Raw genomic sequence first — 26357 nt, forward strand, 5'->3', positions numbered from 1 at the left:
GATTGAACTCAGGGCCTCACACATGAGTGCTCTGCCACTAAGCTACACACTCAGCCATTTTTTATTTTTTATGTTTTTTCCAGCCATTTTTAAAAAATATATTTATTTGGTTGTAAATGAACACACAGTACACAGTATCTTTATTTATTTTTATGTGGTGCTAAGGATTGAATCTAGTGTCTCACACATGCAAGGCAAGCACTTTACCACTGAGCTACAGCCTCAGCCCACACACCCAGCCTTTTTTTAATTTTTTATTTTGAGATATGGTCTTGCTAAATTGCCCAGTCTTGTCTCAAGTTGTGCAATTCTCCTGCCTCAGCTTCCTGAGTTTCTGGAATTACAGATGTCTATCATCAGGCCTTACTTCTTGATTTTGTAATTTTGTTTATAAAGCTGGATCTTGGTGTTTTTTATATTATTTCGTTTTCTATGTGTTTAAACATGTGTATTCATGTGTAAAGTATTATACCTTATGTTGTATTTTTTATCTTTCAAAAAATATTTATTTCTCTTCAATATGCATGATTATATTTGCAATTTTAGTTTACTTTTTCTTTTTAATCAAGATTTATGAATTTAATGGTTTTTATGAGATTCTTTATTTCATAATACATCTTTTTAAATATGTATTCCTTAATTCAGATGAATATCGTTCAGTAAGATAATATAATAAACCAATCACATTGATTTGCCTAATTCTATACTTTATATTATTTCAACCATTTTTCCATTTCAGGAGATAGAGAATGGATCCCAGAAAGTAGCTTAAGTGTACATGCTAATAATGCAGTTGCCTGTGGTCTTGTGCAGAGTTTCCAGTCTCTTTCATCAAGTGTATACAAGCAAAAAAAGGGTAAGGCTGGATACAAGGTAGCGATACCATCTTTGTGGGTCATTTTATTTTATTTTATTTTTTATTTTTATTTTTTTTAAAGAGGGGGAGGGAGAGAGAGAGAGAGAGAGAGAGAGAGAGAGAGAGAGAGAGAGAGTTAGTTTTTTAATATTTATTTTTCAGTTCTCGGCGGACACAAAATCTTTGTTTGTATGTGGTGCTAAGGATCGAACCCGGGCAGCGCGCATGCCAGGCGATTGCGCTACCACTTGAGCCACATCCCCAGCCCTGTGGGTCATTTTATTTAGTATTTTTTTCCTCAGCAGTTTACTAGGCACCTGAATATTAGATTTTGCAATTATAATTATTTTAACTAAATTTCCTAGAATTTTTCTTCCAAAAAAACCAAACCAAACCAAACTAAAACATTGAGTAAGTAAGTATACGTATTATTTCTCTCAAAATCATGAATTCTAGTCTTAGCTGTTTTCTGCAACAATGTGTTAGATAACACTATTTGCAACTTGCAGCTTAAGATAGTCTATCCTGAGTGATCCGTATAAAATACACACTGAATTTCATAATGCACTCAGGAAGCAGTATATTCATACCAGATTTCTTGTACTCTTGATTGGATTTAGCCATATGTAAAACAAATGTCCTAGATTAAGATTATTCCTTAGAACTGGTTTTGCAAGTTGTTTGGTTCTAATAATTGCTGTATGTGTTATCCATGGGATTTTGATTTCAAAATGATTTCATGGTTTTTACATAAGATAATTTTGACATATCGAATGATCATTGTAATATTTTCCTAATGTGTGCATCACTAGCATTATTATGTCATTTCTGTTATTCATTTACACCTGCTTAAAGTATGTTTGCTTTACTCTGTACTTGGCATAAAGTTGCAGTAGATAACTCATGAATTAAGGCAATTCAATGCACTGGTGTTGAGTATGTGAACACTATGCTAGGTCCTGGGAATTAAGGGATACCTAAGTCCTCCTGATAGACCTTAGGGAGCTTACAATTGAGGAGGAATCCTTGACACAGTGAGCTAATTGCCTTGGTTTAAAGACTCTCTTAAAACCTGATATTTAATTACATATGATTTGTTCACGTATATAAGATTTATATGGCTCTCTTGCCCGAAACCCTATGATTAAATCTCTTGGCTAGCTGAGATTCCTTCAATATGCATTTATGTTGAGAATCTGTCAGTTATAAATGTTTTTTAGAAGAAAAACCATCCAGTTATGATAAAAAAAATTTTGGCTCTATAATTAGGTACCTATTCTCACATCAAATTCCAGAGAAGCTTCAAAAATTCTGGTAACTTCTATCTAAGGCAATCAGAAGGAACTGTTTTAAGTCACTATATTGATAAAAATAAATTCATAATGCATGCTATGAAAAATTTGTTACTAAGACAAATTTTTAATAAATAGCCAAATACTTTTAAGTATTTAAAAGTATTTAAGTATCAATTTGGGCAGATCAGTGTGTGTCAATAATTTGCTATGAAAATCCTGGTGATACCCTTGTCTCTATGGCCTGAGATTCTCCAACCTCAAAGTGAGCATAATCAACTGGGAAACAGATGTAATGCTGATTTCTATATCTCACTCTTAGTGATTCTGATTCATTTAGGCTGAGGTAAGGCCCTCAAATTTGAATTTATCAACAATTAATTGTAATGCTGATATAGATACTTCAAAATTTATATTTTGAGAAACAGTTGTATAAATATGTAAATGCATAAGTGATAAACTTATAAAAAGTATGAATGATGTAATTTTTGGAAATTGATAGGTAATTAATGATAGCACATACTGTCAGTAATAATATATATTTGCATTTTATTTAGGAATAGAGATGATGAATAATGACTGTCACTGAAAATATAGATATGCAAGATGTTAGAGAGTATGTGACATTTTAGTTAAGTCTTTAAAAAGTAATAACATTTATCAGTGAGGGGAGTTGCAAAATGCCTTTCTGGACAGAGATAGTAGCCTGAAATAAAATAAAATGTTCCGGAAATATTGCAAGTTATAGAAATCTTATATTCTGAACTGATGCCAGCATAGAAAGGGATTCCAATTTTTCTAAGATTTTAAAATTTATGACTATATATACATTGTAATACTTATGTGATTAGCAACAAGTACATTGATACTCTCCACCCCCTGCTAAAAGTTACTCCTCTTCCACCCCATCTTCCTGTCTCTGTATATAGCAAGGGCACCCAAACCTTGATCAGGCCTGAAACCTAGGAGTCACCTTGAGTGGCTGCAGCTTATTCATAGGCAAATCCCGCTGATTTCAGCTCCAAAAGCCAGCACAAACCTAAACACTTCCATCTTCACTGCTCAAGATAAGCCCAAGCCAGTTGCCTGTCATCTCTCATTTGTCTCCCAATTTCATTTTTACCCCTCCCCAAACCATCTTACTATGATTTCTTCTCATCAAATTCTACTGTTTGTAGTCAGTGAGTAAATTGTTTATCCTTACAGTCATAAAATTATTTATATTTATAGTTTGTAGGAAGTGAAACATACTTTCAATAAATTTAAAACTTAAATAGCATCGCATGATTTTTCCTGCCTAAAAGCATTCCAAAACTTCCCAAGAAAGGTAGAAAAAAATTATATTCATTCTACGCATCACACAGCAATATATGAGTTGGTTACCCTTCTCTCCTAACTGCATATTTTCTACCCTGTAGCCAAGTGGATCCTCTCTGTTCTTAGGTAGGTCATGCCTTTCTTAGTATATTCTAAAATATGCTTGTCCAGGATGCTCTGCTGCAACCTTTCACTCCATCCTTGGACCTTTCTTCATATGACTGGTTCTTTCACCAGTCTTAGTCCCGATTTTACCTCCTTAGATAGGGCTTTCAGTATGCTATTTAACTCTAGTCTCTTGAGTCCTTCTATTCTTTCTCATAGAACATATCACAGACATTATCTTATTTGTAGGGTTTTCTGCTATCCCCACCTTGCTTAGAAAAAAAGCAAGGACTAGCTAGTCTTCTTGTTAGTGTGCCTTCAATGTAGAATGGGGGCTAGAACCTTGTAAGTCTTCAGTGTGTATTTCTGAAAGAGGGAAATAGGATAGAAAGCTTGAGTATTCATTTGGAATGAAATTTGAGGGTAGGGGTAATGTCTCATTCACTTTGAATACCCTGAATTAATTAACTCAAAGAATTAATTAACGATTTTATAATTGACTCAGGCTGAGCATTAATTCACAAGTTCTCAGAGTTTAAGGAGATTTAAGACATTATACTGTTTTATTCCTTAATTTTATAGGTGTGATATGGATTACTATCTGTGTCTAGGTCATAAGCTGATTTCTAATTCAGTGAGATGTGACAATGATGTTCTTAGCTCCTTAGCTTAGCATTTTTTTTTTCAACTAAGCCAATACTACTCAATAAAATTTCCTTATATTTTCTAGAACTCTTAGAAATTGAATTTCTGTTTGTTTGTTTGTTTTTTAATGTATGAACGCTCAGCAGTTTACATAATGGAACAAGAATGTCAATGGACAATGTTTTGCCAACTTTATTCAGGCTTAAAATAATGTGTCCTTTGACATATTTAGTAACATTTTGGTAGCATATTTAGTAACATATAATTATTTGTTACTAAAATGCTACCCCAAAAGCCTGTTGATATGTGTTTTATCAAGTTCTAATGTTATATTTAGAATTGCAATAATAGAGTGCCGTATTAAATACTATTCAAGGAGTGATTCCTATTTTATATCTATCTGTATTTTTATGCCCATTAACTAATACCACTGTATTTCATCTCATCAATATTCAGCATAGTTTAATTGGTAATCATGGGACATATATTCTTTAGGTAACACCGAGAAAAATTAATTTTGTTTTATTTGTGGTTAGCTGAGATTGGCATGAATCATTTTTTAGATTATATTGCCCATGATGGCACAAGTTTCTCTAAAAGTAGTTTCTTATGTTTGTAATCTACAAAGTAGGCTATTTTTTATTATGGAATGATTGCCTCAACAGTGGCATTTTTCATTAATGCCAGTCAATGTGTCAATCCTTAACCATAGCAATAATATTAATAAGCTTGCAAATTAAATACTAGAAAGAATGACATGTTTTCCTAAATGAACAATAAGTAAACAAAATCAACAACCAAATTGGGATTCCTTCTATCTCATCCTGTGATTTGGTTACTTTAAATTACCCTTGAACATATTTCCAGTAAGAAATATGGTCTGTCTATTTGCTGTGTGTTAAGCATAAGTCTGACCCATCCCCTGTGTACCTTTTCTCTCTTTTGGGAACAATTAGCTTCAAATACTGTGGCAACCAGATGTTGTTGTAAGAATTCAGCAAGTGTTGTGCTCTCCTGAGTTTTCTGAAGGGCATCTACATTATTTTAAATTATTCTAACTTCATATTTTTCTGAGATGGAAGAAGTCCAGTTCTTACTAATAGTATCATCTTTTTGTTTGTTTTATTTTAATAAGAGTACTAAATTTCTTCAAGTTTTACCTTGACTGAGAAATATTATAATACAGAAGAAGAGTGTGGTTTACCCATACTCCCAGGTCCTCTGAGTTCTGTATAAATTTCCTCTGGTACCCACTGGCTTCCATATAAGAGCGACAAGCTTGCATGATGGCTGTGAACGAAATATCCATTCTTTGCAATATAGCACATAAAAGAGAAAACCACTTCTAAATTCAAGTCATTAAAATAATTCTTTAGAATATTTATATACATACATATATTTTAAACATATACGCACATTTTTTATTAGTTATTTTTCTTCAGAATTGTTTCTGAGCACAAACACACACAAAAGGGCCAGAATCTTATTTTAATTTATTCCTAATTTTATTCCCACAAAAAATATTTTAAAAATTAATTTCTTCAATGTTCATTAAAATTGGTGCCCTTTGGAACTTAACCTCACTCAGCTTTAATTGCTTAAACAATTACATACTGCAACCAAATGCTTCTTAAGGTTAGCTACATTCAAAGTAAGTTTTTCCAGCTAAGGAAAAAGAAGATGAACTCAATAGTCATTAAATGTTTTATATAGGATGACTGAATGTAGCCACTTTTTTGAATTTTGCATTTTCCTTTGAATCAACAAGAGTGGGCGTAATGTTACATAGCATATGTTCAGTCAAATCATGTTTTTCATGAGAATGACAATTGCACTTCTTTAAAAAATCTAATATTTTACACAAAGCCAGTTTGTGTTAAGAGAATGCAAAATGATTACCATAAATATGTTAATAAATAAATGTATTTATGTTTACTATGAATATATTTCTAAATCAGAAAAATAATTTAGTACATTTAAAAATTTACCGATGCTGTGAATTTTTTAAATCTGTTCTTGAAAATTCCCTTGGCCTTTATTAAAGAGTATTTTGTGAGAAATACAAAATTACAAATTAGTTATGTTGCATAGGATTTGAAAGGATTCTTTTCCCTACTATTAAAAACAAAAGCAAAACGACATCAACAAAAAATGCTTAGTGTTGAAGTATCCAACTAAACCAAACTTTTAAACAGATAAAAGAGTGGCCATCTTAGTTGAATAAAGTAATAACCTGACTTAGGTCTGTGCTTCTGGAATTTGTATACTAAAGTACCCTATAAGGCAATGGAAAGTGAACTGTCAGAATACAGAGAAAAAAGCACATCAGAGATACAGGTCAGACTTAGTACACAGCAAACAGATCAGACTTCTTATAGGAAAATTATAGATGTGATCTCACTTAGTTTAAAAACTGTGTTTTTCTAAAATTTCACACAGATTTTGTATATTAGACTGTTTATTCTCCATATTTTTAAATAAAAGAATAGATTACACACTGTCAATACAATTGATTCACTAGGAAGTGGCCTCATGTTCATCGTAGAGGTTGTTTTCTCTTGTGAGATACATACTTGAATTTGGGATGGACTAGAAGATTGTGTGTTGTGCTGGTCTGAAGTTGACTTGTTTTATAGATATTTTGCTTTAGTGATAGTGAAATCAATTTGCTTCTAAATATTAAAAAATAGGGAAAATACTCAGAAGGTTTTTTTTTTTTTTTTTGGTCTTTGTGACAGGGGATGAAAATCAACAGTCAGTTTTCGCATAATATTTGAAATCCATTTTTTGTTTGTTCATTTTGTTTTGGTCTTGGGTTTGAGCCCAGGGTCTTGCCTCATGCCAGGTAAGTGTTCTACCATTGAGCTATATCCTGAGCCTGATTTTCTCATAAAATTTGTTGCATTATATTCACTGCTCTGTCTTCAGGAAGCTGGTATTTTATATTGCAAAATACTCAAAATTTTAAAAACAGTTGATTGGATTCTTTTTCTTTTTGTTTTAGGCCAGAAGTCACAGAGACCTTCAACAGCAAATTTACCACTTTCCAACTCTGTTAAAAACAGCTCCAACTGCCTTTCATCCTCTCAGCCTCGACCAAGAAGTGCAGCTGTTCGATCATTATCTAGAGCTGCTTCGGAAATTTTAGAAATTGAATATATTGATATTACTGGCCAGAATGAACCTTTCTTAGATAACACAGCTGATCAACAAACTTTAGAGAGTTTGGAAAAAGAATTAGATGTGCTGAGAAATCATGCAGGTAATGCTTTTTTTTTTTTTTCTTCACTCTAGATAATGTTAACTTTGTCCTCTGTTACGTTCTTCACCTTATTCTTAAAAACAAGCAAGCAAAACAGGTCTTTCCTTTCTTTCTTCAGCTATCAACTTTGGATACATCTTGCTAACACCCTGAAAAAGTTCTAAAATGCATTGCTGCCCAGTCACAACGGAGATGGTCCCCTAGCAAACCAAGTGCACAGCCAAATTGTGGCATAAGGATCTCTGTGTATTCAGAAAAATCAAAACCAATACTAGACATATTTCTCTTTCTACAAACCCAGTGAAGGTTTAATCACTCTAGCTTTAAGTAAAACTGTTGTCCAATACCCTTGTTGAAAATTGAGCCTGTTAGAACTTTTAAAGCAGTGCTTCTGTAGCTTTAAAGTATTCATAGATGCCCCAGGGGATCTTGTTAAAATGCAGATTCTGATTGAGTCCTCATTTCTGGGATGGGACCTGAGATTTTTCACATCTAACAAGTACCCAGATGATGCCAATTTTGCTCTTTAGCAAACCACAATTTGAGGAGAAATTTTACTTGTGCTCTCTGTTTGCAACCTCAATGGGGATAGTCTTGCCAATGGTGACCACATTCTTGAATGTGCAAAGGTCTGGTTGAATAACAAAATATCAAAATATCCTCTTATTTTCATCAGAAGCTCATTCACACAATTTGAAGGAAGTCAACCGCAGGTCCAAAAGGTAGGCTAAAATATTCTGTGGTCCTGTGTGTTCTACATTTGCTCTTCTCTTTGTTTCTGGTTTTGTTTTATCCTATTTAATGATCTCTTTCCTTACTTACCTTTGAAAAACAACCTTGCTGTTTTTCTGAAAAAGATATATCAGCATTTGAAAACTGTAAGCAATAAAAAATACAAAAAGAAAGCTAAAACACCCAAAAAACTCAAATTGATAGGATTTACTGTCATAATATTTCCTTACATGCATATATCACCCATCGATTGTACCCATTGATTGAACCCCATCTGAGGTTCCTCTATCCTCCCTATACTCCTATTTTACCATCTTTCCTGACTTCCTTAGCCCTCTTCCCAGTATCTTGTAGTACCTCTTCTGCTTTTAGGACTTTTTGTTTATTTGTTTCTGTGTATGAAAGAAAACATGCAATAATTGTCTTTCAGTGTCTGGCTTCTTTTGCTTAACATGCTATTTTTCCTCTTCCACTTAAATGTCCAGATATCATTCTTCATATGATGGAGTAATTCCTAGGTGCTGTTGTGAATGGTGCTATAATAAACATGGTTGTTCGGGAATTTTTGTTTGTGCTAATTTCATTTTTCTTTGGATATCTATCCAGAAATGGAATAGCTGGATCATATTTGGTAGCTCTGTTTTTAGTTTTTTGAGAAACCTTCATATGTTTTTAGCAATGGCTGTACTGAATTACAATCCCAACAGTGTGTATAAGCATTCTTTTTCCTCACATCCTGGCCAGTATTTGTTATTTGTTACTTTTTTATATAATAATCATTTTAACTGGGGTAAGATAGAATCTCATTGTAGTTCCATTTGCATTTCCCTGATGGCTAAAGATATTGAGTCATCCTTTCATGTATTTGTCATTGGTATCTCTTCTTTTGAGATGTGTCTATATCATTTGAGATTGTCTTGTTTTTTTTATTTTGATATTAAGTATTTTGAGTTCTTAATATATTATAGATATTAATCTTCTGCCAGACAAATAACTGGCAAATATTTACTCATAATCTGTAGGTTGTCTCTTCAATCTGTGGATTATTTCCTTTGCTATACAGTAGTTTTAAAATTTGATGTAATACCATTTGTCATCCTTTGCCTTTGTTTACTGTGCTTTTGGAGTTCTAGCCAGGAAACAATAGCCTGAACCAGTATCTAGAAATTTATTCCTTAGTATGTTCCTCTAGAAGTTTCAGAACTCAGATCTTACAGAACTACCTTTGATCCATTTTGACTGATCTTTGTACAGGGTGAGAGATTGACCCCATAGGTCAATTTTCAATCTTCTATATGTGGGTATCAGTTTTCCCCATACCATTGGTTGGAGATCCTTTTTCTATTATATGTTTTTAGTAGCTTTGTCAAGATTAAGTTAGTTGGTTGTGGATATGTGAGTTTATTTCTGAGTTCTCTACTGAGTTCCATTGGTCCATGTATCTGCTTTTTATGCCAGTATCATGTTGTTTTTGTTACTGTGGATTGTGAAATCAGGTGTTGTGATACTTCCAGCATTGCAATTTTTGCTAAAGATTACTTTGGCTATTCATTTATTTCTACTTCTGTATGAACTTATGATTGTGTTTTTCTAGTTCTGCAAAAAATGCCTTTGGAATTTTGATAGGGATTGCATTGAATCTGTAGAGCACTTTGGGTAGTGTGGATGTTTTAACAGTATTAATTCTCTCAACCCATGAACATGGGAGGTTTTCAGTCTTTTAATATCTTCTTCAATTTCTTCAGTATTTTAAAAATTTTCATTGTAGAGGTCTTTCACATCCTCAGGTTTATTCTGAAGTGTGTGTGTGTGTGTGTGTATGTGTATGTGTGTGTATTTTGCAGAGATTGAACCCCCAGGAGTACTCTAGTATTGAGCTACACCATTAGCACTTTTTATTTTTTATTTTGAGACCAGGTCTTACTACGTTGCTGAGACTAGCCTCCAGTTAGATAATGTTAATAATAGATAATGTTAGCCTTATGAATCACTAGGATATAGGTGTGCCCCACTATGCCTTTCTTATTTATTTATTTGTGGTTATTTTGAATATGATTGCTTTCCTGATTTCTTTCTCAGTGAGTTCATTATTGGTATATAGGCAAGATATTGGTTGTGAATGTTGCTATTGTATCCTGATAGTTTACCAATTTGTTTCTCATTTCTGAGAGTATTGGTGTAGAGTATTTAGGTTTTCCTAAAACCTAATATAAAGTCACATTATCTCAAACAGGGATAATTTAACTTCCTCTGTATGTATGCCTTCTTTTCTTTTAAGTGATTATTTTGGCTAAAATTTCTAGTACTCTATTGAATAAGAGTGCTGAAAATGGACACCATTATCTCATTCCTGGTTTTAGTGGAAATGGTTTCAGTTTTTCCCTGTTGAGTATGATCATGCATAGCATTTATTATGCAGAGGTATTTTCCTTCTATAGCTAATTCATTCAGGACTTTTATCATGAAGAAATGTTGAATTTTATCAAATGCTTTTTCTGTATCTATTGGGAAAATGAGGTGATATATATCATTAATTCAATTCATGTGCTGCATTAAGTTTATTGATTTGCATTAAACCATCCTTGTAGCCCTGGAATAAAAAACAATTGATCATGGTGTATGGTCTTTTTAATGTGCTATGAATTCAACTTACAAATATTTTGTTGATGATTTTTGCATTTATGTTTATTAGAAATATCATTTTACAATTAATTCCTTTTAAAAAAAATTCCTTTCCCTTCCTTTCTTCCTTTCTTTTGTTGGCCTTGTCAGGTTTGAGTCACACTTTTATAACATTGAATTTGGTTTCTTACCTTCCTATTTAATGTAGTAGTTTGAGGGGCATTGATATTTGTTCTTTATTTAAAAGTTTGGTAATATTCAGCAAAGAAGAAATTCAATCTTGTTTGGGGGACTTTTTATTACTGATTCTATCTCATTACTTGTTAGTGGTCTATTTATTTAGCCTTTTAAAATATTCTTTTCACTCAATTTTGGTGGGTTATGTATGTCCAGAAATTTGTCTATTTTTTTTTATTTTACAATTTATTACTATATAGTTTTTCAAAATATTCCTTGTTGATCCTTTGAATTTCAGTGATATCCATAGTAATGTCTCATTTTTTCACCTCTAATTTTATTTATTTGGCTATTTTTTTCTTTCTTTTTGTTTGTTTAGCTAAAAGTTTATAAATTTTATCTTTTCAAAGATTTAACTCAGTTTCATTTTTATTGCTCTCTTAGTCTCCATTTCATTTATTTGTGCTCTGATTTTTATGATTTTTTTCTTCTACTGATATGGGGGTTTTGTTTTTCTTATTTTTCAAAAAACCTTGATTTGGTTATGTACTCAAAATATTTTTTTTTATGTAAACACTCATTGTCATAAACTTTCCACTTGGTGCAGCTGCTTATATGGTGCAGCTGCTTATATTGTATCCCACAGATATTTGTATGTTGTGTTTCCATTGTCAGTTCATTCAAAGAATTTTTAAATTTCCCTTCTGACTTCCTCAGTGACCCATTGTTCAAAAGTGTTTTGAACAATTTTAATATGTTTTTGTATAATTTCTACAGTTACTGTTGCTCTTGATTTCTACTTTAATTTCATTGTGATCAGAGAAAACACAGGATATTTTTCAATATTTTTGGAGGTTGTTAAAACTTGCTTTGTCCCTTAATATATGGCCTATTCTAGAAAAGTTTCTGTGTTCCTATGAAAAGAATATGTATTCTCTAGCCATTGAGTGATATATTCTGTAAATGTCTGTTAAGTCCATTTTATTTATAGTATAATTAATTCTTGTTACTTTGTTGATTTTTGTTTGGATGATCTATCCATTGCTCATAGAAAGTTATTGAAATCACCCGTTATTATTGAATTCACCCGTTATTATTGTATTGAGACCTATTTTTTCTTTTAATGTCTTGATAGCATTTATAATTTACAAAATGTGGTGCTCCAAACTTTGGCATAAATAAATTTATAATTATTATATCTTCTTGATTAATTAATCCCTTGATCAATTGCATTTATGTTTACCAGAAATATCATTTTAAAATTCATTTTTATTATTCATTTTTATTAATTTATTATTTTTTATTAATTTATTTTAGTTATTTATGGTTTATATACTTATATATATTATATATTATATATGTATATATATATATATGTATATATATACACACATACATACATATATATTATATATAGTCATTTGGACATAATAAGAAAAACATGATATATAGTTTGCTCTAGTTTAGTCCCTAGTACTTCCTTTTTCCCAATCCCCATCCTCCTATATATTCCCTTTAGTGGGATTGATTTTTTAACATGTTCTTATCTTGGTGAATATCTCTCTTGTCTCTTTAGGTTTAGGATTTCCTTAAGCATCTTTTGCAATTCTTGTCTAGTGGTCTTGAATTCTACTTGTTTATGTTTATCACAGAAAGTCTTTATTTCATCTTCAATTCTGAAGGATAGCCTTGCTGGGTATAATAGTCATTTTGGTTTGCAGTTATTTTCTTTCAGGACATGAAATACATTATTCCTTGTTTTACTGGCCTTTAAGGTTCCTACTAAGAAAACTTCTGTTAATTTAATGGGCTTATTTTTACATATGACTTGATGTTTCTATCTTTTAGCTTTTCTTTGTCCTGTACAATTGGCAATTTAATTATGATATGTTTTGGAGAGGTTCTTTTTCTAGTCATTTCTATTTAGGATTCCAACCTATATGTTCTTTTCTTTCCCAAATTGTGGGAAATTTTCTCTTTATTGGATTGACTTTCTATGCCTCTGTTATTCTTCTTCTACAGATATGCCCATGAGCTAGAATTTTGATCTTTTAATGATGTCCTGAGATCTCACAGGCTCTTTTCATTCTTTGTTATTTTTTATTTATTACTGTCTAATTAAAATATTTTAAAAGACTTTTCTTCAAACTTCCCTTGATCTATTATGTTTTTGAGGATTTCAATTGAGATTTCTATCTGACTTATTGAAATTTTCATTCCAAGATTTCTTTTTAGTTCTTTACAAAATCTCCTTCTCTTCACTGAAGTTCCCATTCATTCCCCACATTCTCTTTCTTGTATCATCCAATTCTGTATTTGCATTCTCTTGGATTTTACCAAGTGTTTTAAAATCATCTTTTGAATTTGTTATCTGACACTTTATCCACTTATTGATATCTTTGGAATCTTTTCCAGAGAATTATGAGTTTCATATTACCTTGCTTTTTATACTTCATGTGTTTCTATGTTGAGTTTTGTTCAACTGTTTGGATATATTTCTCTTTAATTTTTATGTAATAGCTTCTTGGTATGCAGATTTCTATTGATGATATGTCTTAGGGTTTGACTCATTGAATTTATTTTCAACTAAACACCTTAGTTAAACTCCCTGTAACTTCTTCAATTGCAACTCATGGGTTTTGACAAAGTATTTTTCTTGTCAGAGTTGGAGAGACATACTTTCTTTACAGGTCTTGCAAGAGTAAGGAAACTGGTAATTCAGGGAAGTATTATGTATGCAAAAGTAATTATGGGTTGCATTCTCAATAGTCGCTCCAAAAATGGGAGAGGTAGCCACTATCATATGTTGGAGGTTTCCCCAGGCAACTATTGATACAGATTTTGTTACTTGAAAGTTAATTTTTAAAAATCCTTGTATTTTTTTGTTTTGCAGTACTAATGATTAAACACAGAGCATTACACATGCTAAAGCAAGTGCTTTATCTCTGAATCTTATCCTCAACCCACTTGAAGGCAATTCTGATAATAGATGCCCTACTTGTAGTGATGGGCATGAAGCTCTTGTTTTCTAATTATGCACTGGTATAGCTCTAAGTGCTTCTCAAGAAGTAGGGCCAAAATCACAACCCCTGTTATGTGATACTCTCCTCCAATCTAATCAGCAGCATGTAGTTTGGAAAGTAAGACTGCAATAGCTGTAGAGGACCCAGGTGCCTCTATTCTGCCATTTTGTGCTTCTCTCCATCTTACTACTGTTAAAGCAACCAATATTAACTTTTAAATATGTGTACATTATAACTACAAAAAGATTAAATGTTTAGAAGGATGAATATAGATTGAAGGAAAAAAGATAATTTTATAAAAACAGATGCTTCTCTACATGATTTTTTAAATCCATGAAATGTGTCATTGAATAGAAAAAAAAATGGAAAGGGAATTGAACATTTTGATATGGGTGGAGTGCCCAGTTGGAGTCCAGGTTCTAGGCATCCCAAACAAAGAATTGAACAAGACACAAAAAAGTAACAGACAGAGCATTGATTTATTGAATGTGAAAGTAATAGTAAAATAGAGCAGAGGGGACCCAGTGAGAGAGAATATCAGGGCCCATGTTTGGGCAGGCTTGTTTTATAGTCTGAGCTGTGCCTCTGTCTCCTCCTTGCAGAACTGATTGAAGACATTTCCCTATTTGTTTCCAATGGTTATTTTCACCTAATTGGAATATAGAACCTTTGGAAGGAGTTGGCATGTCAATGGAACTATACAGACCTTTGGCAGGAGGTGGCACGGTGATAAGCTCTCTATTGTGGGAGTTGACATGGTAATGAAACTTACCATAAACAGAATCATGATGACTCATCTCCCTGTCTTGTTCTCTGGCTGGCATTTTTCTTGCACCTAGTCTTTGCCATCTTGATGTCCTTAAACTCCTACCTCAACTTCAGACAAGTATTTTTTCATCACAAGAAAATTATTTGAGCTGTACAAAAATTACCCTTTTGTAGACAAAAAAGATTGGGATATTGACAGTTTTCTATAGTTCAGTTTAATTTTTGCCAATATTTCTTTAACATTAAGGAAAATATGTGAAAAGAAGTAGTGAGCACCCAAGGCCACTTCCTAACTATGTTTTAGTTTTGATAGTAACTATTAAGTCTCTAAAATAAAAGATGAAGAATCATTAGTTTGTTCCTTTATTTAAAACCACATTCTAATCTAGATGGTATTGAATGTACCTCTGTGATAGTTTATTATGTTATCAAGGTTTCTTTTCACTTTTTTTTTTTTTTTTTTTAGGGAAACTTCATATGGATTAAATGCTTAGTACCAGCAGTTTTTTCTCCATGACATCCCTATCTTGAGCCTTTTATTTTGATTCATCTCTGGAAGGCTTGATTTGGCATCCTTGATAAGGTCTGTCTTTTATCTTTATGGCTGATTGGCATGTTAGCTAGATTTATTTAGTGACTCATAATTTCTTTTCCTTTGAACTTGATAGACAGTCCCTATCTTCTGACCCTGGGTGTGGTGCTAATTAGGTTTTTTTTTTTTTTTTGGTACTGGGGATTGAGCTCAGGGGCACTTAACCACTGAGCCACATCCCCAGCCGAATTTTTATTTAGAGACAGGGACTCACTGAGTTGTTTAGTGCCTTACAGTTGCTGAGGCTGGCTTTGAACTCACAATCCTCCTGCCTCAACTGCCTGAGAATCTAGGACTACAGATGTGTACCACCCCACCCAGCCCTAATTAGTTCTCAATCAAGGTATTTCCCCTTTAAAGTTTGTTTGGGCAAATATATCTATCAGTTTTTTCTCTGTAGGTAGGGTTGCTGGTAGCTCTATTACCTAAAATTTTCCTGTTTGAAAATGCCTGCTACCTTTATATTTGAATTGCGAACCAGATAAGGGTAGTCGCCTTGGGCCATTTTAAACCTTGTGCATACTCATATACCATTTTCTGACTCTGAATTCTTCTGTGAAGTAATCTACAGACAACTTACTTTTTTTCCCCCCTTTTTTAACCTACCCTCTGTCCTGAATGTGACAGATGTCTTTCCTGCCTCAGTGTTCGCAGAATTTTCTTCAGTAACTGGAGTAGGACTGATTCAATGTCAATAATTCAGCATTTCTTAAAATGGCAGCCTTCTCTTTCTATCTTCAGAATAATTTTTTTTTTCAGATAAATTTTCTGCTTTTGTATCTTTGAATTGCTTTTCTGTCCCATTTGGCTTTTTCCTGCTGAGAAACCTGTTTTGTTTTTTTAATATTGGATCCTCTTTAAACAATAAATTATATTGTTATATATATTGTATAGTTGTTTCAGCTAGTTTGTATTTTCCTTTTTTATTTACTGTGATTTATCTTAAGCTTGTGTTCTATGTTATGGCTTTACTTTTCACCTGGCTGTAGTTCATTCTTTACCATTTGATTTTTTTAAAAAATTATTCTCTAAAAGTGTTGCTTTAACTTTTTCTTTTGACATTTTTGGTAACTTTTAATTTTGATATAATTTCAAGCTTATAGGAACTTTGCAAAAATACAAGAATAACACAAGAAATTCTTATATATGTATATTACTTTACCCTCTTCAAAACACACACACACACACACACACACACACACACACTTATTCTTCGGAACCATTTGAGAGGAACTATAAACAGTGTGACTCTATCAGAAAAGATTTCAGTGTGTATTTACCCTAAACAAGAAAACCACTTACTATAGTACAATGATCAAAATAAGGAAAGTTAACAAAACATGATTTTTTATTAGTGGCATATGTAGTTTTTTAAATGATGATATTTATTACAGCTTAATTTTTTTCTGGCACAGGATTTAATCCAGGAATAAAAGCCATTTAATTATTTCCTTTTTGATGCTTGATGTATACCATTCATTGCTTGATATTTGGGATTAGTTTTGTTCTTTTTCAAAGGTTGATGGTTGATTTTCAGTCCTTGTTTTGTAGCAAAAAGACTTGGGAGGGGTTTTCTTATGGTCCTAATCTCCATTTTCTACCAGCTTAGTCTTTATTTAGTCATCTTTTGCATGCTTTGGATTCTTGATTCAGTTTATTGGCATAGGTAGTTGCTGTGCCATTTCTTTGTATCTTACTTGTCCATGCTTATCGTCAATGGATTTGCTCACATCTTGTATCTTTTCTGTTAACAATGAGACAAATCCCCCCTTGAAATCCTCTGCCCTGGTACTGATATCAGTCTTTCTTGGAGCTACTGTTTAGGGTTGAGTCTTGCTTTATTCTCTGTATCCAGCCAGCTCAAAGCATGGGGAGAAGATAGGATCAGGAAGCTCAGTCTCCTTTGTTGGAGCATCTGGGCTTTGCTTTTCTTCAATTTTATTAAATGTCAAATATCATTTGACCTGGCTTCAAGTATATTCTGTCCCTAAGGGGATGTTTGCAGGTTTATAATTTTTCTTGCTTTTCCTAAGATCCTGTGGTGGGTGTTACAGAGACTTTAAAACTATTTAAAACATTTTCTCTTCACTTCTCTTCACTTTTCTCTGAATTGGCTGTTATTGGTGAGACTTTTCAGTTCTCTGATGACTTGTGCTTTCCTATTTAATTTGGTGTCTCTGTACTGGGTGCAAAGACAGAGTGGATAGGAATAGTACTAAGCCACACCTCAGTAAATCTTGTTTATTTGCTTGACTATCGCTTTTCATACTTTATTATGTGAACTTGTATCCATGTTTCTGCTGTTGTTTGATTGATTTTATGAATTTATTTTGAATTTTTTACTTTTTGTATTGATTTCACTAGTGGTTTAGGGAAGAAAGATTCGTGATCCTTCTTTACCTTCATTTATTTGCCTTTCTCTAAGTTACTAAAAAATAAATATAAATATTCTGGGAGGTAAATCTCACATTAAATGCCAATTTTTAATTGAAGCATGTCAAATCTGGACTGAAAAGGATAACCATATAGTTTCAATCAGAAATTAAAGGGCTTTTTGGTTTCATAAGTTTATAAATTCCTTTATAAAATACATTAGTTGACAAACAGCATTCTTCTTTTTTTACCATTCCAGATTTTCCTTTTTCCTTATTATTTTGGTTCAGATGTGCGACACTATTTTCCCTGTGGCCCTCACTTATACTAATAACAGTAATATTTTCACTGAAAACCCATAACTTTTTATATATGAAAGCAAGCACACCCAGAGCAGCCTGGGCCCCCCACCAGAGATTTTCTTAATATTCAGCAGTATTACACAAGCACACTCACACACTAAACCCAGGGCTGGCTTTCTTTCCATTGGGGAGTTGACTTTGGATGAGCACACAGTTTTTGAAGAGGTTCACCTGAAGCTCTGAGGAAGAAATGATGACACATTAGCTGAGTCAACCCAACATTCAGTGAGGTGACAGATGCTACTGTGTGATGAAACCTCACTCTAGAAAATTCACTGATTCTGTACAAGGTCTTTGTACTCTGTTTAGCATCAATGTGCAGAAAAATTCCACCTTCATTTCGCTACCCAGGAAGCAGTCTAGGAGAACTCCTTAGGGCATCTGGCTTCACACATACCCAGCTACGCATTTTGACCCTTCTGCAAATGTGAATGTGTTTCCATCCCTGTGAATGCTGCATTGTTGTGAGCAGCAGCCCTTCTAACTTGTTTTCTGTCAGCTCTAGGACACATCCGCTTCCTTTTTCTAAGCTCTATGAAATAACAATTGTGCCAAGGAGCTGGGAGAATAAAAGACAGAAAATAACTACATTTAATAATCTATTTCTATTTCTTTTAATTCAGATTGTTATGGCTCTCAGAGAGCCATTTCAGAAGTAGCTAGGATAAGCATAGGTGTGTGTGTGTGTGTGTGTGTGTGTGTGTGTGTGTATACTTACACATTGCTGATCAACTTCCTGATGAATCGAGACACTGGAGACAGTAAACCAGGGTGATTGAAAGCCCAGCTCAGGATCAGGAAATCTGGTTTTCAGACTTGATCCCATTACTTGCTAGCTTCATGATATTGGGCAAATTGCTTTCTTACTATCTCTTTACCTCAGATTCAGTGGATGAAATATATGTAAAAGTCGTGTTTAATAAAAATTGATGATCAAACAACATTACATATGGAATATTACGTTTAGGAAAATGTATCTCCATCTCCACAGTGCCTAATTCACAGTTAAGTTCTCAAAAAGCTGGTGACTTACGTAAGAAACCAGTAGGTGGTACTTGCTCCATACAACAAATTTTAATCAACTCTTAAAGCTGTTTCCATTTAAAAACTATGATTTCTTATGGGCTACTTTGAAGATTATGGTTAATGTATAGTTCATGCCATTTATTATCCCTTCCACAAGTGTATAAATAACACTATGGTCACTTCCTTAATGAGCTCAACTTATCGATATAATTTATTTACTAAGGCACCTTGCTAATTTTTGGACCTGATGGACTGAAAAAATTTGGAAAATATAAGAAAATGTGCATTATGAAAAAGGATCAGTAATGATATACTTCATAACATTTACTTCTTTAATAGTTAAAAATGATTCATTTGTTTCAAACTCATTCTGAGTTATGGTTTAAGTATTTGTGGACCTTATATTCCCACAGCAATTTTGTTTGTCTAAGTTGCAGGTAGTTAACTGAACCAAGTAATTAAAGAGAGGAAAGTACTTATTCCTAAAGAAGACATAAAAAGAATCTACCTGATACCAGCAGATGTAGCCATTCTGTCCATGAAATAAAGCAAGGTAGCAATGGCTTTTTGAGTCACTGGGGTCTCTGTTCATAGGTCGATCATCAAGTAATATATTAAGCTGTAAAACCCAATAGATTTTTAGTTAGCAAATAAGCCAGATAACCCTTGTGAAGACAGCTAGATTATAATGAGCTACAATGGCAGTCTTATTGCTTTAGGGTGATTTTTAAATTACAGAAAAGAAATTGAGTGCACACACAAGTGAAAATCGGCATATTAAAAAATTGGTAAAGGGAATATGGATGAGTAATAATAACCACTAGTGAATTTTATATGTTACACGTGTCACCTGTTCTTTAATAGCTGCTCCATGAAGCAGTTGAGGCAAGTGCTTAATTTGTCTCTTTCAGGTTCAGTACCTGAGGCTCAGGGCAATGTGGTAGCTTTACATTGTCTCCCGTGCATTTGCAGCAGAGGCAAGGTACAAACCCAGCCAATCTGTCCCCAAGTCACAGGACAGTGATCCAAAATAATGTGAAATCCTCTCTTCAAATTAAGGTTGTAACCACATTAGAGGGAAATGGTGTGGACAGAGTGAAAGTGAAGGGGTGAAAATACGGAAAGCATAAGAAAAGGAGAGATAAAGGCAAGACATAGTCAGGGAAGGCGAGAGATGGGGGCTGACACACTAGGAATGGGACTCACAGGTAATAGGGCGCATGTTCTTGTCTCCTAGTAAATATTGGTATGGGGATGTGTAGTATTTTAAGATAGTTATTTTTTCTTCTTTTTCTTGTTCCTTGATAATAAATAGCCTGATTGTTTTCCATTCTTCAAAATTTTTAGTTGTTTTCGATCCTTTTGTCCTTATATGTTCCTTTTTTAAAATTCAGATGAATGTGTGCTTACCTATGGAACATAGTTTTATGTGTTTTAAATGAGCTTCAGAAATGCACCCTGGAACTCTCTTTACTGAGATTTCCCTCTTTTGTTTAGTTGCTTATTATTGTGATTAAGCGATTTCTAAGAATCAGAGATAGGAAAAGTTTACTGTCAATCCATTCCCCATCAACTGAATTCTTAAAGTAAATTTTTCAGTATAGATGTCAATCCAGCCTTAGTTGGCCCTCTATTAGAACAATCAAGATACTGAGATTTTTGTATAGTCGACTTATATGTTTAACACCAACTTGTAATAGGGTTTTTGTAAACAGTTTTAATTTTCTCTGTCTTGATTTTTCCATTTCTTAAAATCAAGTGATGTCAAATTTGCTCCTGTTAACTTCACAAGGTATTCTAAAACATAATTTTGAAAATTAATAATTCAACAGGGCAGGCTCTTTCTATTTGCACAATATGAATTAGCTCTATACTCATTGAATTAGAACTCAGACATCTAATAGAGTTTGAATACCTGTCGTGCTGGAATTCCTTAGAACCAAGCCTCACTGTGGGATTTAGAATTTTACCTATTCCCAAACCTGAACTGATTGCTCTTTTTTGGGAGCAGTCCCTTCATTGGAGAATAAAAACATGCATTGGGGCACTATCTTGTTTCACCTTGTGGGAAACAGGAGAGAAAAACAATACCTTGAAACTGAAAGCTTAGATTCTAGAACACAGTGATTTACAATGTTGGTGACCTAAAAGAATACAGATCTAGTTCCAACTCTTCCTCTATGCATGTGTGACTTTCAATAGGTTATCACTTTTCTGTGGGCCCCCACTTTCCTAATCTCTAAGTAAGGATGTGAGTAGTTAGGTTGTTTCAAAATGTTTAGTACAAGAATCTTTTGGATTTTTTCCCAAATATTATTATTATATAGAATTTTAACTAGATCAAATAAAGTGGTCCTGATTGTTTCTATAATGGTGGAGATAGGAACTTCATCATCCTAAACCTACTGAATTTAAACATGTATCACAATTTGAAAGTCACAGGGTTGAATAATTTTAAGGACCCTTCCATCTGTAAATGTATGGAGATGTGTCTTTTAACAAGAGCAATGTAATTTATTTACATTCAGTTTGGAGAATTTCTGCTTGCTCAAAATTGTGAGTTACTACCTACCACAAAGAAAGAAAAAAAAAGAATGAAGAAAAGATAGAGAAGAAGGAAGGAAGGAAGAAAATCTGCTGAGTCCAGTGTAGAAAGTGTGTAGCTTGGTGTTAGGGCTTCTGATCAGGGGTGAACACTTGGCTCTTTGGTAAGAGTGAAGGAAAAATAATAACACCTAGCAATTTTGATAGCTTTCAAAAGCCAACTTAGTAAAACTTTATGTACAAGTTAGATGGCTTGTACAACTTAATCAATGTTGAAAAGGTATTAAAGCCTTTTTATTGCAGTGGTATTTATGTCTATGTTTGAATTTATGATAATTTATATAAGGTATATTTGCTTAAACATTTTATTTATTTAATTTGTACTATTTGTCCATACTTCAGCTGAATCATAAGCCAGCTTGATAAAAAGGCTTTGTCTCCTTCAAATATAAATAGTTATTTACCCGAACAAAGCACAAATGCAAAAAAAAAAAAAAAAAAGAGCAACTTTGCCAAGGCTCACCTTTTATTTAGAAGGTGGAGTGAAGCTTTTATTTCTTAGAAGAAAAGAATTCATAATGAAGTGTCTAACACGCAGGCAAGTCAAGGAGCTGCACGGTATTCCAACTTTATAGATCATTTCTTATGAAATTTTGTGAATTCATAGGACATTTGACACATTTTATAAGCATAATATACATTTAAAAAATCAATAGGATTAAGATGACTTGATACTCCTGCCCTAATTTATTTGGTTTTCTTTTCTTTTTTCTCTTTGTTACTTGTGCTAGGGATTGAACCCAGGCCTGGCACATTCTAAGAATAAGGTCTGCCACTGAGCCACACCCCCAAAAACCACATCCCCTGATTTGGAATCTCAGATTAAACTTACCTCACACTCCATCAGCTAACAAACATTAGAAAACTGAGGGATGATTAAAAATCTGTGCTGATCCTCTTTGTTCTGCTTGTAGTTTATTCTGGGTAAACTTCCAGCACCATATGCTGAGCATTTGTTTCTTGAATTTATGTGTTGACAATGCATGAAATAAAATATTTCAGATCCTTCAGAAAAGCTTTACAGCCTAACCTCAGAAGAGTTACCAGCCTTCAACAATCATTCTCTGAGTATAAGTCAGACTTCCACAGAATCCCTTGGAAAGAGCTCACAGATGTGGGATCCCTGTGGAGTTGAAGAATTAAGGTAAGTTAATACTGCAATTTGTATATAAATATAGTAAGTAGTAAAATTTGGACAAGCCCCAACTTGTTATCTTCATAAATAAAAAGTGCCTTCATGTGTGTAATTTATATGACCATTCTTAGTAAAATATTTGCTTCCTTTGCTGAGCTCTTATCAGGATTTAGTAAAAGGCTTATAAAGTTGTTACTTTCATGTCAAAAGATAGTTCTCTGCTGAACAATGTGTATCATAAAATTGGAGAGACATCTGGAATTTAGTAATCCTTCAGCATTTCAATTTCTTATATTGAAAAAAAAATTGTTCTACCCAAGTTAATTAACTCCATAAATTTCAATATTTTGCATCAGTAGAATCTTACCTAATGGAAGTAAAGTTTTTAGAATAGAACATTGTTAAGTTTCTTTCTTGAAATGTATTCTAAATTATTAATGATACGATGTTTTTATTTGTATCATTTCTTTATTTCCTCATATAAGGAAATAAAAGTGATGGTGATAAGTTTATAAGGACTATAGTTTACACTAACAAATTCTTCATAAAAGAAGTTTATCTTATCAATCTATAATTGATATATTGGAATTTTTGGAAATGGAGTATTGTTCCATTTAGAAAGACTAAGATAAGTACAAAATAAAAGTCCCTTTTGAATTGGAAACTCCTTTGATTGGTTTCAAGTTCAAAATTGTAGTAAAGGGTTATCGAAGTTGTTTACTCTTTCTCAAGGAGGAAATCAAGAACCTTGGTTCTTGGATTTTTGCATTTTTTTACACTCTTGCATTGAAATAAAGGGATCAATTTGAGGTTACTATTTTTCATTAAAAAGATCGTTAAAGCAAAGTAAACCTATGTGTACACCCACCATCATTTCATAAAAGAAACGGCATTTAATACTAACAATACAAGGGGACCATAAAAACGCAGTGCTTTGAAATCAAGAATGTTATGAAAAAGTCTTTACCTTTTCTTTATATTCTCTCTTCTTTGATAAGTGAACATTTTGTCACAGTTGCTCCTGTACTGGTTCACTGGCCAGAGTTTATGATCTGTTTAGCCTGTGTTGGACGTGAAAATAATAATAATGATAATAAAAACCGTTGTATCCATCACAGGGGGAAGTATTTCCTATTTGGAGGCATATATAAGGAGAAAATCTAGATAACTTTGGAACAAAATATATGCAATATGCTGATCCTAATCCTAATACATCTATGTGCTAAAGCTTCTGTCAGTCTCTGCCCCTCCCACAATAAAATGCAACCAAATAAACTAACATATAATTGCTTTCATTAATTTTGGTTTCGGCATGTCTTGACTGGCTATCCACATAGTCCTAATTTACTGTACACAAAAGAGATGATTTATCTGGCAGTCTATTCGTTGGAATTCTATTAAGCAGCCAATGTAATGATGAATGTTCTTAATGATGGCCCTGAGGCTTTGCAAGTTTCTGAGGTGCTTTCTGAATCATCAATGAAAGACAACCAGAGACCATAAAATTATCTCTCCTTGGTTCCATTGTGGTTTTATTTCTTGGGAGAGGGAGACCGATGAGAATTTCTCATTAAAGCAAGGCTTGCTAAATTGGGCACATTGAAAATTATGGCCCCAATCTGATGCAATACCCTCATATCTGCTTGCTTTCAATGACTTCAACACATGTAGTATTGATCAGAAGATAAATGAAAGTTGAAACTAGGTTCTGTATATTGTGTATTGATCTTTTAATGTATTTCCAGCTCTTATGGAAAAGATACTGAAATGCAATCTTTGCTGCCACTTTCTGAGAGCAGTACAGATGAGGAGGAAGATTTCCTTGACAAGCAACATGTCATCACACTACCGTGGTCAAAGAGTATTTAATGGTCATTTGTTCATTACTTTTCCATTTGTTACCCAGAATAAAGCACACAACTAAAAAAAAAAAAAAAAAGCAACTAAGTGATTACCTGATTACCTGTCCTGGTGCTGAAGATTTTGATTATTAATGTCTTTGATGTTTCAAGGATTGTAAACTAATAAAAGTTAGTGAAGTTTTAACTTTAAAATCTTTTACTCCCAAATGATATATGTCAAATACCAATTTCTATTGCAGATTATATTAGTAAAATTTGGTAAATTTTAAGAAATAATAGTGATAACTATGTCTATAAAATTTACCATACAACAGGTAGGTTTATATTTAAGGTAATATTCAAATATTTTTATTATATTTAAAGTAATATTTAAATATTCAGTTAAATTTTAAGTAATTGTCATTAAAAATAGAGTACATTTGATAATCATGTCATAGTAGTCAAGGTCATCAATTGAGCCTGTAATTGCAGTGCCTTTTTTCCCCCTTGAGTATTTTTGACATTTATAGAAGTCTGGTAGCTTCAAAAATTGATGCTAGGAGGGAAAAAAGTTTAAAAAAAAGAGAGAAAAAAAAAGACACAAAATAAAGCTGACATATTTGTCATACTTTTTTTTTTTTTCCTAGTAAATCACTGAAAACACCCTAAAGCATCTTATTTGGGTAAGGCCAATGTTATGGTTAGTTTCATATATTAACTGGGCTAGTTTATGGTACTAAACTAGCCCAGTTAATATATGGGCTATATTATTTTTTTTTGTTCAAACATTATCATAGATGTTTCTGTAAAGATTTTTTTTGGATGAGATTAATATATAAGTAGACATTGATTAAAACTGATTATTCTCCACAGTGTGGATGAGCTTTATTCAAACATTGTATGAATATGTGAAACACCTGAGATACTCTGAAGTTTAGGGAATTCTGCCTTCACTTTGCCTTTGGGCAAAGAGATGCAACAACATTTCTCCTCTGGATCTTTAGCCTGACATCCTGCCTTACAAATTTTGGACTTGCTAGTGCCTTAACTGTGTGAGCCAATTTCTTAGAATGGATCTCTCTTTCTCCATAATACCCCTTACCCACACAAATTCACTGCAGGTTCTTTGTGTGGAGAATGCTAATCTAGGCAGTTTGAAGGACCTCCAGAAGTCAGGTTTTATATAACTGTAAGCAAAATATCCAACCATAAAAATTTAGAGGAGGAAAAACTTATTCAGGACTCATGGTTTCAGAAGTCTCAGTTCATACATGGCCAGCTTCATTGCTCTGGGTCCAAGCTGAGGCAGCACATCACTACAGAAGGGTCCAGCAGAGGAAAGCAGCTCAGTTCATGGCAGGTTCAAGAAGCAGAGAGGGGAGGGAGAAGCGGGTACAGGGCAGATGCAGTCTTCTAGGGCATGTCCTTAGTGACCCACCTCCTCCAGCCAGACCTCATCTGCCTACAGTTACCTACCAGTCAGTCAGTTCATACTGGAACAACCTGATTAGATTACAGCACTCCCAATCCAATCATTTCACTTCTGAATATAACTGCATTAATGTAGGAGTTTGGGGGTATACCACCTATGCAAAGCATAACATAGTCAAAGGAAATTAACCCAT

At 33.2% G+C, this 26357-nt stretch overlaps 1 protein-coding gene across 1 annotated transcript in view; it reads left to right on the forward strand.

Annotated features, from left to right (window-relative positions):
- Zbbx (zinc finger B-box domain containing) overlaps positions 1–24785 on the forward strand; it is a 189314-nt gene extending 164529 nt beyond the window's left edge. The window contains exons 17-20 of the mRNA XM_027942150.2: positions 740–856; positions 7220–7477; positions 22759–22900; positions 24637–24785. Of these exons, the coding sequence (XP_027797951.2) occupies positions 740–856; positions 7220–7477; positions 22759–22900; positions 24637–24760 (641 nt within the window). The 3' untranslated portion in view covers positions 24761–24785. The remainder of the gene's footprint in view (positions 1–739; positions 857–7219; positions 7478–22758; positions 22901–24636) is intronic.
- Positions 24786–26357: the final 1572 nt, after the last annotated feature.

The sequence above is a fragment of the Marmota flaviventris genome, chromosome 8, assembly GCF_047511675.1.
Source record: "Marmota flaviventris isolate mMarFla1 chromosome 8, mMarFla1.hap1, whole genome shotgun sequence".
Lineage (NCBI taxonomy): Eukaryota > Metazoa > Chordata > Mammalia > Rodentia > Sciuridae > Marmota > Marmota flaviventris.